Source organism: Jaculus jaculus, chromosome 8 (genome assembly GCF_020740685.1).
Source record: "Jaculus jaculus isolate mJacJac1 chromosome 8, mJacJac1.mat.Y.cur, whole genome shotgun sequence".
Taxonomy (NCBI): domain Eukaryota; kingdom Metazoa; phylum Chordata; class Mammalia; order Rodentia; family Dipodidae; genus Jaculus; species Jaculus jaculus.
In genome coordinates this window covers 19846963-19863812 of record NC_059109.1, presented here as the reverse complement: position 1 = coordinate 19863812, position 16850 = coordinate 19846963, and the positions used below count along the sequence as shown (strand labels likewise).

Here is a 16850-nt window from a genome sequence, read left to right as displayed (position 1 = left end):
TCTCAAAACATTCTAATTCTAAAACTAACGCAGTACTAAACAAGCCACAACATAAATATGGGAGAATAATAACAACCACAACTGTGCTTACATGGTCATCCACGACATCTTTTACACAGTGAGCAGCACTCAGTTTTCAAATACATAGGACAGCATTGGAGCACTTTTAACCAGTTCTGCCTGTCATGCATATCGTTATTTAAAATGTTATTAGAGATTATTCTACTTTTATCTGTTAGCTACTTTATTTCTAGTTCTTCAACATTAATGAATTTGAAATAGCAGTTGTAATAGATGCAGAGACATACTTACATCATACTCTGCAATTCTGCTGCAAAGCTTACAGTCTTCCCTGTGCTTCTCCCGCCACCTGAGCTGGCAGCGGACATTGGGCTAGCTGCAGTATTGTTCATCTAGAGTCAAAAGAAAAATAACACTTACAAAATGCATTGAGCTGTAATAAGTGCATAACATGGAGACAATTGTAAGTTACTTCCAAAGTACAGAAAATTTTAAATTTCGATTAATTTGGGTTTTGCATAAATCAGATTTTCTATATTCAAGTGAAATGGTATAATATTTAAAACAAAGCTTATTTAAGACAGTTAACAACTACCTATGTGACTAGTAAGCATTTCAGTACCTATTCTGCAACAAATAATGTAACAATAAAGCTCATTAAAAATATTCTAGCCCAGCTCAGTGGGTTTCTGTTTTGTTACAGGCTGCCCCTAAGATTCATTAGCAATTTTCCCAATAGCCACTAAGCACAGTCTCACCCAGACCCACAGAAAACTAACTTCTGTATCATTCATATTGCATGTGTTGTCACGCAGGTAAGATGCCATTTAAATAAGTTCTTACAGCTATAATATACAAGACTAGAAAAGTACAATATAATCTACTTCCCCTTTGAACTAAGGTCTAAAATACAAATAATACAAAATCAATCAATAGCTCAGAAGCAAGCATTATACACTGTAATTGTATAGACAGATAACACCTAATTTACAAATGTGACATGTTATCAACTACCACACAGCAAGTGCTCAATCAACATTACTTCACATTCAAAGAAATTGTGCAATCCTATAATTTTCCTTAAAATAAAATTACCTTGTGGATTCCAAACAAAAACACATCAAATTTAGAACATATGATAAAACAGAAGCATTTCAGACAGGTTCAGGCATAGCCTAGTTCAGAAGTCAGGTTCTAGAATCGTACTGCACAAAAAGATTGATCAGCCCACTCCAGTACAGAAGGAAAAGTAACTGCAGTAGAGCCAACTAAGATAGCTGATCTAATGATGGCCACTGGAAAGACCACGTTTAATCTCAAATTGACAGGCTCCCCTCCCAGGCAGATATCCATGGCTAAGTAATGCATGCCAGGTCCTAATTGTGTGTGAGAGCTGCTTTGTAGTTCCAAGTCTCAAAAGCAAGGCCGGTTATTTCCTCAAGCTATTGTCACTGATTAGCATGCCCCACAGTTACTGATAAATTGCACAACATACAGGTTATATGGAGTAGCTACCTCCTGAGACCTCTGCTGATCATCAGACTCTCAGCAATGAAAGAAAATATGCTCCAATTACAGAGCAAGACAGGAGTCAGGGGAGGTTAAGTAGGGAGTCAGGCGCGGTCTCAGGACTTGGCTTCAGAGGCAGCCTGCCCAGGTTCAATTTCCAGGTCTGCTACTGGGCTAGAACTTGGGAGAAGTCACTTCTGTTTCCTTCCATTCCTTAATCCATAAAATGGGAATGCAGTCCACCCTCCCAAAGTTGTGGGAGTTAAAGAATGAACACAGAAGCAATTCCAAACACTGCTAAACTGTCCTGTAAGCACACAATGAACGCTAGCCATGAGACAGATCTTAACAATTCCTTCTTCTCCATCTACAAAAAGCTTTGATAACAACTCAGATTACCCTTATTTCACAATCACAGGTTTTAGTATCTTGGATAATTTGAGGGCTGGGCAGGATAGGGCACGCCTATAATCCTAGCAGGTGAGAAACAGAAACTGGAGGATTGTCCACAAATTCAAGGTCAGTAATGGCCTATACAGAGTGAATTTCAGGACAGAAAGAGCCAGGGCCCTCTATGAGCTCTTCTACACGGGGCCTTTTGTCCTATTCATCCTCTACGTTGCTATTGTTTATCTTTAGAACACGTCCCTCTAACCTGACCAAAGGTATGGACAGTAAGAGCAGCAAATGAGAGCTGGAGAGATGGCTTAGCAATTAAGGCATTTGCCTATAAAGTCTAAGGACCCAGGTTCGATTCCCTAGTACCCACATAAGCCAGATGCATCTGGAGTTTGTTTAGAGCCCTGGCACACTCATTCTCTATCTGTCCCTCTCTCTTTTTCACTCTCTCAAATAAATAACTGAATAATTGTTCTTTTTTTGTTTTGTTTTGTTTTGTTTTGTTTTGTTTTGTTTTGTTTTGTTTTGTTTTGTTTTCTAAGGTAGAGTCTTGCTCTAGCTCAGGCTGACCTGGAATTTACTATGTATGCTCAAGGTGGCCTAGAACTCATGGCAATCCTCCTCCTACTGCCTCCCAAGTGCTGGGATTAAAGGCGTGCACCACCACGCCCGGCTAAATAAACTGTTTTAAGTAGCAAATGAAATCTAAATCAGCTCACTCACCAAGGACTGAGGTATACAGGCTGGGCCCAGGAAAGCAGACTAGAGAAAAGCTAGTCCACCCCACCGCCCAACACTGGCCTTACATAGTGTTCTTGACAAGGAAAAATGATACAAAGATCCAAAGCAAGCAGCATATTATTAACTTGGTGACGAGATCTAAAATACTACAATATCCCTGTGGCCTTCACCAAGTGTCAGAGAGGCCAGGTCACAACCATGAAGGCACAGAATGTGAGAGCACACCGGGATGAAAAGCAGCTCCAAACTGAGCCTAAAGTCCAAACACATAAATAACCTAGTGCTCAAAAAAGAGCACTAATATCTCAATTGTTCTAGCCTTTCACAATGACTTTGAAATAATCACCTTTCAGTATAAATGATAAAGGAAAAGGAAATATCTATGTTACCTTGGTGAAATGTGGGGGAATGGTTATTTTTTAGAAACTCAGGTATCCCTAAGCCTGACTTAGAACTCACTATGTAGCTGAGGCTGGCTTCAAACTCCTGGTCTTTCTGCCTCCACATCCCCAGTGCTGGGACTATAGGCATGTACCATCATACTCCAATGTGAAACTTGGGCTTAAAAATGAAAACAAAAATCTCATCACTGGTCTATGATTGCTAGGGGAGTGAAAGATAGAAAAGTAGGATTATACAAACAAAACAGCAAAAGGGGGACCAAAAAAACAAAAGAGCCTGCCTTTCTCAAGGACCTCAGTAAAGGTTCTCTTGTCCTAACATAAGGCTGACATACACCTTGGAGAAAATGTTAAATTCAAAGACTATGTCTGAACCTCAGCCTCTGAAATTCTTGATTAGAGTTGACTTGTGTGAGATTTGATACACATGCCATTCTGGGGGATTAAACTATGACTAAACATTGACTAAGACATTGCTGGGGCAATCTAACCCCCCTTTTTTTTGTCATTTTCAAATACAGTCACCTTGCGGTAACCATAAAAGGGAAGCCATTTCATAGAGCAAGTTCACGTTTAAACCCCAGCTTTGGGTTGGGGGTGTGCCTAAGTGGTAAAGCTCCTGAAGCATGAAGACCTGGCCATTCCTCAGCAGGGGAAAAAAAAAAAGCGTTCCTTTGGTTGTCTTCCCACTCAAGTGTTTCATAGCGGGGGTATTTATTGATAAGAGGTAAAGGAGCCCAGTGTAATTTACTCTAACCATGAGCATCCTTTCAGAGTGAAGCTATTTAATTTCTAAATCAAGCAGGCGGGTAACATTTTCTCAGCATGATGAGCCAATAGCTCATTAGACTCTTTTAGCCAATTGTTTCTCGGAATCAAATTTTGTTTGATGATTGAGATAATTAGCTTCTTTGGATATTAACCTCTTTACACATCAAAGTCCTATAATCCCGATACTTTATTTCCTTTCTTCCAGACATTTAAGAAAAAAAAAAAAAAACAGTCTGTTAAAAGCAGAAGCACTCCGGTCAATTTTCTCTAATAAATACACTTAACATGGAACTGAAAGCCTACTGTAATCTTCTCAATGGGTTAATGTCCTGCAGTCCTTTCAATGGAAAGGCAGCTGCTGGCCATATTTCACAAAACGAATTCAGATGTGCAGATCGGGACCTAGATCATTTCAACATGCCAGCTTTAAATGTGAACCCAAGGAAGAAGTTCATCACTGATTACTATTATTTCAACCTGATTACTAAACTGATGGCCAATCCTGTGTCACAACTGTAGAATCTTACTCCAGAAAAGAAAATTTTACATATACTTCTAATATACATGTACATATTGTGTATATATGCATATATACACATATACATATATACATGTGTATATATATATATAAATATATACTTATACATACACTTGTTCCTTTGAAAGTACAGCAACTTAAAAACTTTTAAATCTTGCATGTGGCTGGGCATGGTGGTGCACACCTGTAATCCTAGCACTTGGGATGCAGAGGTAGTTGGATCGCCATGAGTTCAAGGCCACTCTGAGACTACATAGTGAATTCCAGGTCAGCATGAGCTAGAGTGAGACCCTACATTGAAAAACTAAAAAATAAATAAATAAAATTGTTGCATGTAATTTTTCACAAAAATGTGAATCAAGCAAAACACCAGGGATGTGTTATTGGGTTTCCACTTAGAGATAATATTATGGTTCATGAAATGACTACAGAAGGAACAGCATGAGAACATTTATAAGTTCTGAAGATTTCAGAGAACTGAGAATCTTATTAGCTTCTGGACCCTAGAAGCAACAGCAAAATCTGAACTATAAGTCTATCAGCCAATCCATTAATTAAAACATAATGAAATTTACCATTTATTTCATTGTACCACTGTTAAATAACACTATTCAGACATATACGCTTACTGTGAGTAGCTCAGTCTCAATTCCAATATTCATAACCTCCATATCTCACATAATATCAAGTTTTACAATTGACATACATCCTGAATCAAGTGGCGTTTGTGAGGTCAGTGGAAACGTGGACTGTAAACTCCTCGAAGCCAACCCCAGGGGCTCTCCCCAGCCTCCTCTCAACAGCAATCTGATCAAGTCACCAGCGTCTCCCAAACCACCAGCACCTTTTGAATCCTTACCCCTGTGGCTCTTCCTGTAATACCTCTCCATCTATCAAAATCCTTGTGGTCTAGAAGAGTCTAAACAAAGTTCAACATCTCTAAAAAGCCTTCCCTATAAAGAATTCTCCTGGCTGGGCATGGTGGCACACGCCTTTAATCGCAGCACTGGGGAGGCAGAGGTAGGAGTATAGCTGAGAGTTCGAGGCCACCCTGAGACTACATAGTTAATTCCAGGTCAGTCTGGACCAGAGTGAGACCCTACCTTGAAAAACCAAAAAAAAAAAAAAAAAAAAAAAAAGAATTCTCCTATCTCTGACATGTATTTAGTTTACTAACATACACTGGTGTACTAGTTACTTTTCTTGTTGCTATGATGAAAATGCCTGGCAAAAGCATCTCAAGGGTCAAAGGGTTTATTTTGGTTCACAGTTGAAGAGTAAAGTCCAGGACTAGAGAGATTGCTCAGTGGTTAATGCACTTGCCTGAAAAGCCTAAGAACCAAGGTTCAATTCCCCAATACCCACATAAAGCCAAATGTATAGGCGGCACATGCATATGGAGTTCGTTTGCAGTGACTAGAGGCCCTGGCACATCCATTGTTTATCTGCCACTTTCTTGTTCTCTCTATCAAATAAACACATAAATAAAATATTTCTAAAACAAAGCTGGAGAGATGGCTTAGAGGTTAAGGCGGTTGCCTGCAAAGCTAAAGAACCTTGGTTCGATTCCCCAGGACCCACGTAAACCAGATGCACAAGGAAGTACACACATCTGGAGTTCATTTGCAGGGGGGCTGGAGGCCCTGGCATGCCCATTACCTCTCTCTCTACCTCTTTCCCCTCTCTCTCTCTCTCTCTCTCAAATAAATAAAATACATTTCAAAAATATTTTTGAGCCAGGCGTGGTGGTGCACACCTTTAATCTCAGCACTTGGGAGGCAGAGGTAGGAGGATCGCCGTGAGTTCGAGGCCACCCTGAGATCGCAGAGTGAATTCCACGTCCGCCTGAGCTAGAGTAAGACCCTACCTTGAAAAAAACATATATATATACACACACACATATATATATATGTATGTATACATATATATATATTTGTTTTGTTTTGTTTTGTTTTGAAAGAGTACAGTCCATTATGGCATGAAGGCGTGGCCAAGGAGCCTGGCGTGGTTTGTCATACTGCATCTGCAGTCAGGCGCGCTGCTGCCCAGGCTTCCTCCCTTGTCACCTTTCTATGTGGTCCAGGAACCCACAGGACAGTGCAGCACACATGTGGGGTGGGTCTTCCCTCCTCAGTTAGAGCTCTCTGAGAACACCTTCAGAGCCATGGCCAGAGATGCACCTCCCAGGAGATTTTAAATCTAGTCAAATTGATGATGGAGCTTAACCACCAAAAGTACACCTCTTGTCAACATGACAACCAAAAACATTAATCTGTAACATTCCATTTCTCAAATATTCTTGGCATTGTATTCACAGTCAGGAAGCAGACAGAAATAACAACTCGTGATGATGCCTTCTCCTATTTTCTCCATTTTGATTCAGTTCAGAACCTCAACCCATAGAATGGTACTAACTACATTCAAGGTGGGTCTTCCCTCTTCAGTCAAACCTCTCTGGAAACACCATCCCAGACATACGCAAACACCAGTCATAGCGACAATGAAGATTAACCATCACAATTAATGTTATCTTGAAGAATATAAATTAGTTCCTTTTTATATTGAGCTTCTGCCTTACACTGGATCCCTGTCCCAACCACTGGCAGATGACACCTCCTAATCACAGGGAAACAGAAAGCCATTGTTTAGAAATCCCCTCCTCTTCTCTACCAAATGAACTATATATCCTCACTGCATTCCTCTTTTCACTATAAAGACAATGGCATGATCTTTGAAGCTTTGGATTACTCAGTTAGAACTATTTATTGAGGCCCTACTAAAAGCCAAACACTCGTCTCTTAACTAAGGATATGCTAGTGACCAAACAAAAAAAAAGAAAATATAGCCACTATTGCACGCCTTTAATCCCAGCACTTGGGAGGCAGAGGCAGGAGGATCTCTTTGACTTTGAGGCCACTCTGACACTACCTGGTCAGCCTGGGCAGAGTGAGATCCTCCTTTGAAATCCAAAAAATAAAAAAGGAAGAAAACAGATCTTTAATTCAGGAAACAAACACATATAAATACAATTTGAAATACTGACAAATGCTATGAAAAAAAATACAAGTTAAACAACTGGATTTCAACTAAGATATGAACAGAGTGTAGAAGACAGTACATAAGAACCCCTATGCAAAAACAAAAAGCAAACAAAAAAAATCTAACAACAAAATAATAAAATCCTAGGCTGAGGCCAGTGTAGGTGGAAAGGAATGAACATAGGAGATAGGCAACAGAGAATAAGAAATAAGACATGAGGGCTGGAGAGTTGGCTTAGCGGTTAAGCACTTGCCTGTGAAGCCTAAAGACCCTGGTTCAAGGCTCAATTCCCCAGGACCCACGTTAGCCAGATGCACAAGGGGGACACACATCTGGGGTTCATCTGCAGTGGCTGGAGGCCCTGGCGTGTCCATTCTTTCTCTCTCTCTCTCTCTCTCCCTCTTTCTGTCTGTCTGTTGCTCTCAAATAAATAAATAAAATAAACCAAAAAATATACTATTACAAAATGAGACATGAGGTCACAGGTAGTTAATTTTTACATGAATATAATATAACATGAAGCTACTAAAGAATTTTGGGCAGAAATGTTACTTGAAATGTTCTGGGTTTCAACAAGACAGCAAATTCGTGAAGCATTCCATATTAAAAAGCAGCAGCAGCAGCAGCAAGATTGTAACCAAGGAGAGCACTTACGAAGTTACTGGAGTTGTATAAAAAAGAGGTGATGGGGGCTGGAGAGATGGCTTAGCGGTTAAGTGCTTGCCTGTGAAGCCTAAGGACCCCGGTTCGAGGCTCGGTTCCCCAGGTCCCACGTTAGCCAGATGCACAAGGGGGCGCACGCATCTGGAGTTCCGTTTGCAGAGGCTGGAAGCCCTGGCGCGCCCATTCTCTCTCTCCCTCTATCTATCTTTCTCTCTGTGTCTGTCGCTCTCAAATAAATAAATAAATAATATTTTTTAAAAAAAAAAAGAGGTGATGGGGCCTTAAAGTAACATAACAACTGGACATGACACAATTCTGCCATGAATGCAAAGCTAACCTGCAAATGGATTAGGTATGGAAGCAAGAGAAAACCAATCAAGGAGACTGAGGCTTGGAGCCCTAGAAACTGATTAAAGATGAGTACTAAGATGAGAAAGACTATGAAGGAAAAACTAGTTCCGTTTGTAAGCTACATTCAGTTTGTGTCAACCACACATTAAAGTGGAGACAAAATCCTCCGAAGCTGTGAGAAAGACGTTGAGAGGTAGAACACGCAGGGGGGAACGGCACACGTTGAGAGGGAGGGGCTGGCTTGCTTTCCTCCCACTTGGTTTGGTTTGGTCTGGTCTGGCTGGCTTAGCTCGATATGCTGTGGCTTGGTTTGGTTTGCTTTGTTTTAATTAGATGAGGTGACAAAAGTCTGGTTATGTAAGCCCAGATTGGCCTTTAATTTTTCCTACATGGCTCAGGTTAACCTTGAACTTGAACTCCTGCCTCAGCCTCCTGATTGCTGGGATTAGAGGCATGTGCTGCCAAACCTGGCGGGTCACAGAGTTAAAGGATCAGCCACTATAGAAGAACCTACAGTATAAAGGCCAACTGTCTCTCAAACTCAAACTCAGTTTCCCCATATTTCAGAAATAATTTTTTCTGTTTCACAAAAGTGTCATGAAGAACACAATGCCTGCCACGTAATGGAGATTCAAAATAGTTATCAAAAAAATTTATAAACCAGGCATGGTGGCGCATGCCTTTAATCAGAGCACATGGGAGACAGAAGTAGAAGTAGTTAAGAGTGGTGTGAGTTCAAGGCCACTCTGAGACTACACAGTAAGGTCCGGGGCAGTCTGAGCTAGAGTGAGACCCTACCTCAAAACAAACAAACAAAAAAATTATAAATGAAGAAAATCCTCTTCTCTAAGAGAAATAATGAATTTACCTATTCAAGTTAACTAATAATGACCGATTATTAATTCACTCTTGGACATGGGATTCCCCTTGTGATTGACAACTCAGACACTTGTGATTCTGTTACATAGTCTTTAGACTCCTATGTATCTAAATTTCTACTCTATATAGTTTCTTTTGGTTTTTTGTTTTGTTTTGTTTTTTGAGGTAGGGTCTTGCTCTAGCCCCGGCTGACCTAGAATTAATTCACTATGTAGTCTCAGGGTGGCCTTGAACTCACAGCAATCCTCCTACTTCTGCCTCCCCAGTGTTAGGACTAAAGGCATGTGCCACCAAGCCCGGTTTCCAGTAATCTTTTAAAGAAAAAGTATTTTTAAAAGTTATTTTTTGCAAAAATTATACATAAACTGCACTGTAGATGAGCCTCCTGGAGCATCCTAAAATACGCTACATCCAAATCACCAATGTCTTGTGGCAAGGTCACTTTTACAGCAAGAAGACACTGATGTTTTGCATAAAACTCAGTGACTTTGTGATTTTTCCCAACATGTGGGAAAATTCATTTATAATCCTAATAGTAAGAGGTAAGGTATCAGACAAGGACATGTGTGTGTATGTATTTTTTTTAAAGCAAGACTTTTACACATTAAGATTCTCCTCTACTTAAGTCTTATTTTAGAAATATTAAACCATATGACAAATTTATTATTAAACATAAAAAATTTAACAAAATATCTAATGGGGTAAAAATATAGCTTATGTGACAAGTGGGATGTTCCATATACACAAATAAAAACGTAATGAATTTGGAGTGCATAAGATTTTACATATGCAGTACCTTATATTTTATTCACAATCACTTGCCAGGTAAGTATTTTCCCTCTAATAATGAGGAAACTGAAAATACTGCTCAAAGGTGGCATATCTGCTTGAAAAAAACAACTAAATTACTCTTTGATCCCTGACTAGTATCTAATAATCTGACTTTTTATTCAGTCTATATAGATACACATTTTAACAAAAATCACCAGTCTTCTTCCATGTTACTGCCTAAAATTTTCATTTGTAAAAGACTTCTTCTAATATAGTACAAAATCTCTCACTAATACAGCAAAATGACATGGACCCGATCTGCACTCATAGCGTCCGGGAACTTACACTGTTACTACATTATCTTGGAGACTAGTCAGTAACTCTCATGTTCAGATACTGCTTATTTAGAAGAACACTGTAGACAGATGGAAAAACTACAACAAACAAAACTGTGAACTATGCAGATGGGTGGGAGGGTAGATAAAAACATGAGCAGGCTTCAAACCACAGTTTGAAAATCACTAATTTCATCTAAATCCCTCGTTTTTCAGGTGAGGAAACTCCAGTCCAGAGGGGTTTCTTGAACTGCCCAAGGACATACCACTATTTAATGACACAAGCTGGAACTAAAACTGAGGGGGCCCCTGACTCCTGTCCTGGTCCAGATTTCTTGCTACTGTACAAGGAACACACAAATAAAAGTTGGTCATACTAATTCACACGACCTCCACAATGTGCCTGTCACAGTGAATGCTGTTGCAGACAAGGTGCCTATGCCCAAGCACAGGGCAACAGTCAAGAGCTGGGCTCGCTTTTAAATGTGTCATGTGACCTTGGGCAAGTCATGTTACCCCTCTACCATAGTCCCCTCACCTCAAAAATGGAAACTTAAAATACTTCTCTCATGGTTTACATGAAATAACTGTATGCAAAATGCTTAGGACAGGGCCTGATACAAATAAAGCACTCAGTTCATGTGAAAAGTAATGAATCCAATCAAAAGTACCACTTGTTAGCTGGGCATGGTGTTACATGCCTTTAATCCCAGAGCTAGGGAGGCAGAGGTAGGAGGACTGCAGTGAGTTCAAAGACAGCCTGAGACTACATAGTGAATTCCAGGTCAGCCTGGGCTAAAGGGAGACCCTACCTCAAAAAACCAAAAAGGATGATCATTAATCACGTCGTACAATTGCAAATAATGAAAACATGATTGCAAACAAAAAAATGCTGTGATTAGTAGCCTATGTTTTTTGTATGTGCGTGGGGGGTGGGGAGAGTATATACACATGTCTTGTGCCCAAGCAGCACCCCATGAGCTGGCCTGCAGGTGTCCCACTCCATCATTCTTCTCCCTGTTCATAGTTATGCTAGGGTCCCTTAATATTCTTGGAACTTGCATTATTTTCATAAGCTCTGGCATGTCTCAGGTCATTGCTCTCCAAAGACAGCTGGTTTAGTGGGTCCTGGGGATCAAGCTAGAGTGAGAGTAGCCCCTCCATGGTCCTCAGATCCTCGTGCTTATTCAGAAATGCTCTCACCTGCTCAGCCATCACTCCAGCCCGTGAGTGGTCTTTTCAATGAATATAGGACTAAGGTAAGGGGGCTGGAGAGATGGTTTAGCGGTCACAACATTTGCTTGCAAAGCCAAATGACCCAGGTTCAATTCCACAGGACACATGTAAGACAGATGCACAAGGGCCACATGCGTTTGGAGTTCATTTGCAGTGGCTAGAGGCCCTGGCATGTCCACATGTCCATTCTCTGTCTCGCTTCTATCTCTGCTTGCAAATCAATAAATAAAATTGACACATATATATGTGTGTGTGTGTATGTATGTATGTATGTACATATGTATGTATATGTGTATATACATATATATATATATATATATATATATATATATATATAGAGAGAGAGAGAGAGAGAGAGAATATAAGGTAAAGACTAGAGAGATGGCTTAGAGGTTAAGGCACTTGCTTGCAAAGCCTGAGGACCTAGGTTCAATTCCCAATACCCACATAAGCCAGATGCATATGGTGGCACATGCATCTGGAGTTCGTTTGCAGTGGCTAGAGACCCTGGCACGTCCATTCTCTTTCTCATAAAAAAAATTATAAATAGGGCTGGAGGGATGGCTTAGCGGTTAAGGCACTTGCCTGCAAAGCCAAAGGACCCAGGTTCAATCCCCCAGGACCCACGTTAGCCAGATTCATAAGGGGGCATGCACATCTGGAGTTCATCTGCAGTGGCTGGAGACCCTGGCATGCCCATTCTCTCTCTCTCGCTCTCCCTCTTTTTCTGTCAAATAAATAAATAAAAACAAAATTAAAAAATACATAGAATAAGGTAAAATTAACAGGGCCCAGCCATGATAGCATTTAAAACAGCAGAAGTACATGTTGTGTTTTTTAATAATTTATAGTTGTATAGTATTTGATACTTTATTGAGCAAACTCACATAATTTATTTCAATTTACTTCTTTGTCAAGTCAATGGTATAGCATATTTTCTGTCACTACCCTAACTATGTGCCAGATAACATGGTATTTTCACGTCCATTATCTTTACTCTTCAATATCCATTACCTTTCAGCTAGTTATTACCAGAGATAGCTGTGTAGTACAAAACACCTGACAGAACCAGCCCGGAAAGAAAAAGTATCATTGGGTATCACCTATTTGATGAGAACGGACTGTTTAGCACAGGGGATGGATCATACCAAGTGCCCCCAAAAATGGCAGTACTCCCTTAGCAGTAGTATGGAGTTATTTTGTGTCCAGAATACATTTTAGCCAAATCAATAGAGCATCATTACCATAACTTAAAGAGCTATCTATAAAGAACTAACTAGGGCTGGAGAGATGGCTTAGTGGTTAAGCGCTTGCCTGTGAAGCCTAAGGATCCCGGTTCGAGGCTCGGTTCCCCAGGTCCCACGTTAGCCAGATGCACAAGGGGGCGCACGCGTCTGGAGTTCGTTTGCAGAGGCTGGAAGCCCTGGCGCGCCCATTCTCTCTCTCCCTCTATCTGTCTTTCTCTCTGTGTCTGTCGCTCTCAAATAAATAAATAAATATTAATTAAAAAAAAAAACTAACTCTAGTTATATTGATATACAAAATATACAAGTTTTACAGAGTTGGACAAGATGAAATAAAACCAATTGAATATAGCCATGTTTGCAAAACAACACAATTTATAAATATCATTCTCACTTGTTGCTCACCAATACTACTTGTGAGGAGGTAAGAGGAGGCATTAACTCCATTTTTCTCTCTCTACTTATAAATAAAAATAAATATATATTAAAAAATAAGTGTACCATTGCTCAAAAGTTACTATTATTTTAAAGAGCTTATTATACACAAAGTTGGAGGGTGCATCATCTTACAAATGGAAAAAAAGCTTCAGAGCCAGTCATGGTGGTGCACACCTTTAATCCCAGCACTCAAGAGGCAGAGAGGTAGGAGGATAGCAGTGAATTCAAGGCTACCCTGAGACTACACAATAAATTCCAGGTCAGCCTGGGCTAGAGCAAGACACTACCTAGAGAAAAAAAAAATCAGTAATGAGAGTAGAAAAGTTTTCACTAAAAACATATCAAAGTGATAAAACAGTGGTAGCCTACAGTATAAAAATGATTAAAGAGCTGGGTGGACTTGATGGAACACACCTTTAATGCCAACCCTTGGGAAGAAAAGCTGGAGGCAAAGGTAGGAAGATCACTGTGAGTTGGGGGCCACCTGAGGTTAGAGTGAGTTCCAGATCAGCCTAGGCTACACACGCCTTTAATCCCAGCACTCAGGAGGCAGAGGTAGGAGGATCGGCGTGAGTTTGAGGCCACCCTGAGACTCCTTAGTGAATTCCAGGCTAAAGTGAGACCCTACCTCAAAAAAAAAAAATGATGGCTTTGGAGAGATGGCTCAGCAATTAAAGGAGCTTGCTTGCAAGGCCTGAAAGCCCAGTTTCAATTCCCCAGTACCCACATAAAGCCAGGTGCACAAAGTGTTGCATGTGTCTGGAGTTTGTTTGCAGTGGCAAGAGGTCCTGGTGCACCCAGCCTCTCCCCCGCCCAACCCACTTATAAATATAAATATATTTTTTAGAAAATGATTAAAGAAAACTCCAGTTATTAGTATTATGTCTTTCCAACTAAATCTACCACTAAGCTTTAGAACCTTCTAGTCAAAAAAAAATGCTTTCATTTGCCAAGCTGTAAATAAACACTGACAGACCCATGCTTTGAACTACAGTATGTGAATGAAAACCATTATTTGAATATAATTATGACTTCTGAAGGCAATAAATGTTCCAAGAGCTGGTTTCTCTTTTAAAGCTCAAACAAGCTAGGCGTGGTGGTACACACCTTTAATCCCAGCACTCAGAAGGCAAAGGTAGGAGGATCTCTGTGAGTTCAAGGTCAGCCTGAGACATAGTAAATTCCAGGTCAGCCTGGGCTAGAGTGAGACCCTTCCTTGAAAAAAAAAAAAAAAATCAGTTTACCCATTGGCACTTGCCACATTTTAATCACCCATGAGCCACCTGTGCCAACTAGAGACTATAATGAGACCACAGAGATTACAAGACATTTAGATCATGGCGGAAATTTCCACTGGACAATGCAACTCTGGCCCTAGACACTCTGCTTGAATAACCCAAGGAACAAAACTTGCAATACAGCGATGACTTGCTGGTCTTGCAAAGTCTAATCAAGAAACTGTTCTTGGGTTGGAGAGATGGCTCAGCTATTTATGCCCTTGCCTGCAAAGCCTAACTACCAAAGTTTGATTCCCCAGTACCCACATAAACCCAGATGCACAAAGTGGCACATGCATGCATCTGGAGTTTACAGCGGCTGGAGGCCATGGAGCACCCATTCTCAGTCTCTCTCTCTTCTCTCTCTCTGCTTGCAAATAAAAAAAATTTTTTAACTGTTCTTCAGCAACCAAACTCTGCTTGTTCAGGACAGATATGTGAAGTTCTGACAGTTTTTCACAAAAATCTTTTAATAGTGATCTGCTTTTAACAGACACTAAGACCTCAGGTCTTTTCCTCTCAGATAGATACACGTAGTCATGGCTTTCTAATGAGTTATTACTCGTGCCCACCAGTCTTAACTTACAAATATGCTGAATTTATCTGTGCGCCATAAACAATATTGTGCCCCCAAGATCCTCTGTGGGCGTCAAATAGATCCACTCTGCCCTTCCCTTGTCAAACCAAATGCTCTGATTTTTGAATTGCGAAAGCAAGGACGACAGGCATTTTTCTGAAACTTAGTGCTCAAAAGTCATTACAGTTGAAAAGTCAGCGGTGCCGGACGGGTGTTGTAAAAAAAAAAAAAAAAAAGTTTGGCGCACGGTTATTATGTCACATAAACCTCACCATTTGGAAGTGGGCTCTGATGATCCCCATTTTACAGATCACAAGACCAGCTCAATTAGTCCCCGGGGAGGTCCCAGATGGAGGGCTCTATGCATATTCATTCATTCCATTCATATTCTCTCTCCCCCGTCCCTCCCCTCTGTCTCGCTCTCGCTCTCCTCTGCCCGTGTTCAACTTCCACTGACGCCATCTAGCCTCCTCCCCGGGGCCATCAAGCCCCAAGTTCCCCAAGGACCCGCATTCCCATCACTAGTACCTTGCAGGACACACCAAAGACGCTGCCTTCCTCCCCCCACCCCGCCCCGCCCCGCCCCGCCCCGGGCCCCACGCCCACCGCGAACGGGGAGGAGCCCGCGGGGAGCGAGCCGGCCCGCAGCCCCGGGGGAGTCCCCGAGCTCCCCCAAGGCCGAGCGTCCTGCCCGGGCCTGGGCGTGGCCGAGCCGCACGCGGTCCGCAGACCCGGTCCCTGACCTCGCCCCCGCGCCCCGCCGCCGTCTCCCCCCGCCCGCCGCCGCGCGCCCCACAACCTCTGCTTAAGGACACTTGTAGGCACGGCTGCGCGTCCCGCGTGGAGAACTGAGCGCGGGGAGAGATGGCGCGGTGTCTGCTGGCTGCGGCCCGGGGACACGATGGGCAAGGGGACAGCGGGTTGGGTGGAGGGTGGGGACGGAGAGTATCGAAAGGCGAAAGGGAGGGAAGGAAAAAAAAAAAAAAAAAGGTGACTTGGCTGTGTGGTGAAATTGGGGTGCGCAAGATGGCGTGGGCTGGACCGCAAGGCGGCGGGGGTCAGGTAGCGCGCACAGCCGCCGAGGAGCGCGACGACGGGCCCCCGACTGCTGGCGGCGCGGGCGCATGCGCGGTCGGCCAGGTGGCGCGCGGCCGCCCTTCCCTGCAGGAGGCCGCTTCCGCCACGCTCCGGGGGCGTGGCCTGCGGCGCGCCCGCGGGGGTTGCTGGGAGGAGGGCCGTGGGCTCGATGGCTGGCTTCCCAAAGATGCTCCCCAAGGCTCTATAGAAGCTTTTAAGGAGTGGTCCTGAGAGCGCTTGCAATTTGTTTGTTGTTGTTTAACTGAGGTGATTGTTACAGCGAGTTTGGGAACTCGCCCAGGCCAATGCAAGATTTTTTTTTTTTTTTTTTTTTTTTTTAGGAGTTGAGAGATTAGGAAACATGGCTGGATTGTGTTTGCAGACTGCTGCAGGCACACCTAGGCAGAGGTCGTGGAGTCTTCTCGGAGATCTTGAAACTCCACCTCTGCATTCCACCCCACCCCCATCCTGCCCTTTGCACACAATCCAGAGGCTGTGAGGGGTGGGTGATCTGCAATTAACTTTTTCCCTCCAACTCCCTGACTGAGCTTATGCAGTTAAAAGACCATGTTTTTGTTGATGG

The 16850-nt window shown here is 42.2% G+C and overlaps 1 protein-coding gene across 3 annotated transcripts in view; it reads right to left on the bottom strand.

Annotated features, from left to right (window-relative positions):
* Supt3h (SPT3 homolog, SAGA and STAGA complex component) overlaps nucleotides 1-16178 on the bottom strand; it is a 400501-nt gene extending 384323 nt beyond the window's left edge. The window contains exons 1-2 of one of the 3 annotated variants that reach the window (XM_045157593.1): nucleotides 15990-16178; nucleotides 313-413 (exon numbers count right to left, since the gene is read on the bottom strand). In XM_045157593.1, the coding sequence (XP_045013528.1) occupies nucleotides 313-413 (101 nt within the window). In that variant the 5' untranslated portion in view covers nucleotides 15990-16178. Of the gene's footprint in view, nucleotides 1-312; nucleotides 414-15989 lie in introns of those variants that run through there. The other 2 variants (XM_045157594.1, XM_045157595.1) reach the window with 2 other exon arrangements.
* Nucleotides 16179-16850: the final 672 nt, after the last annotated feature.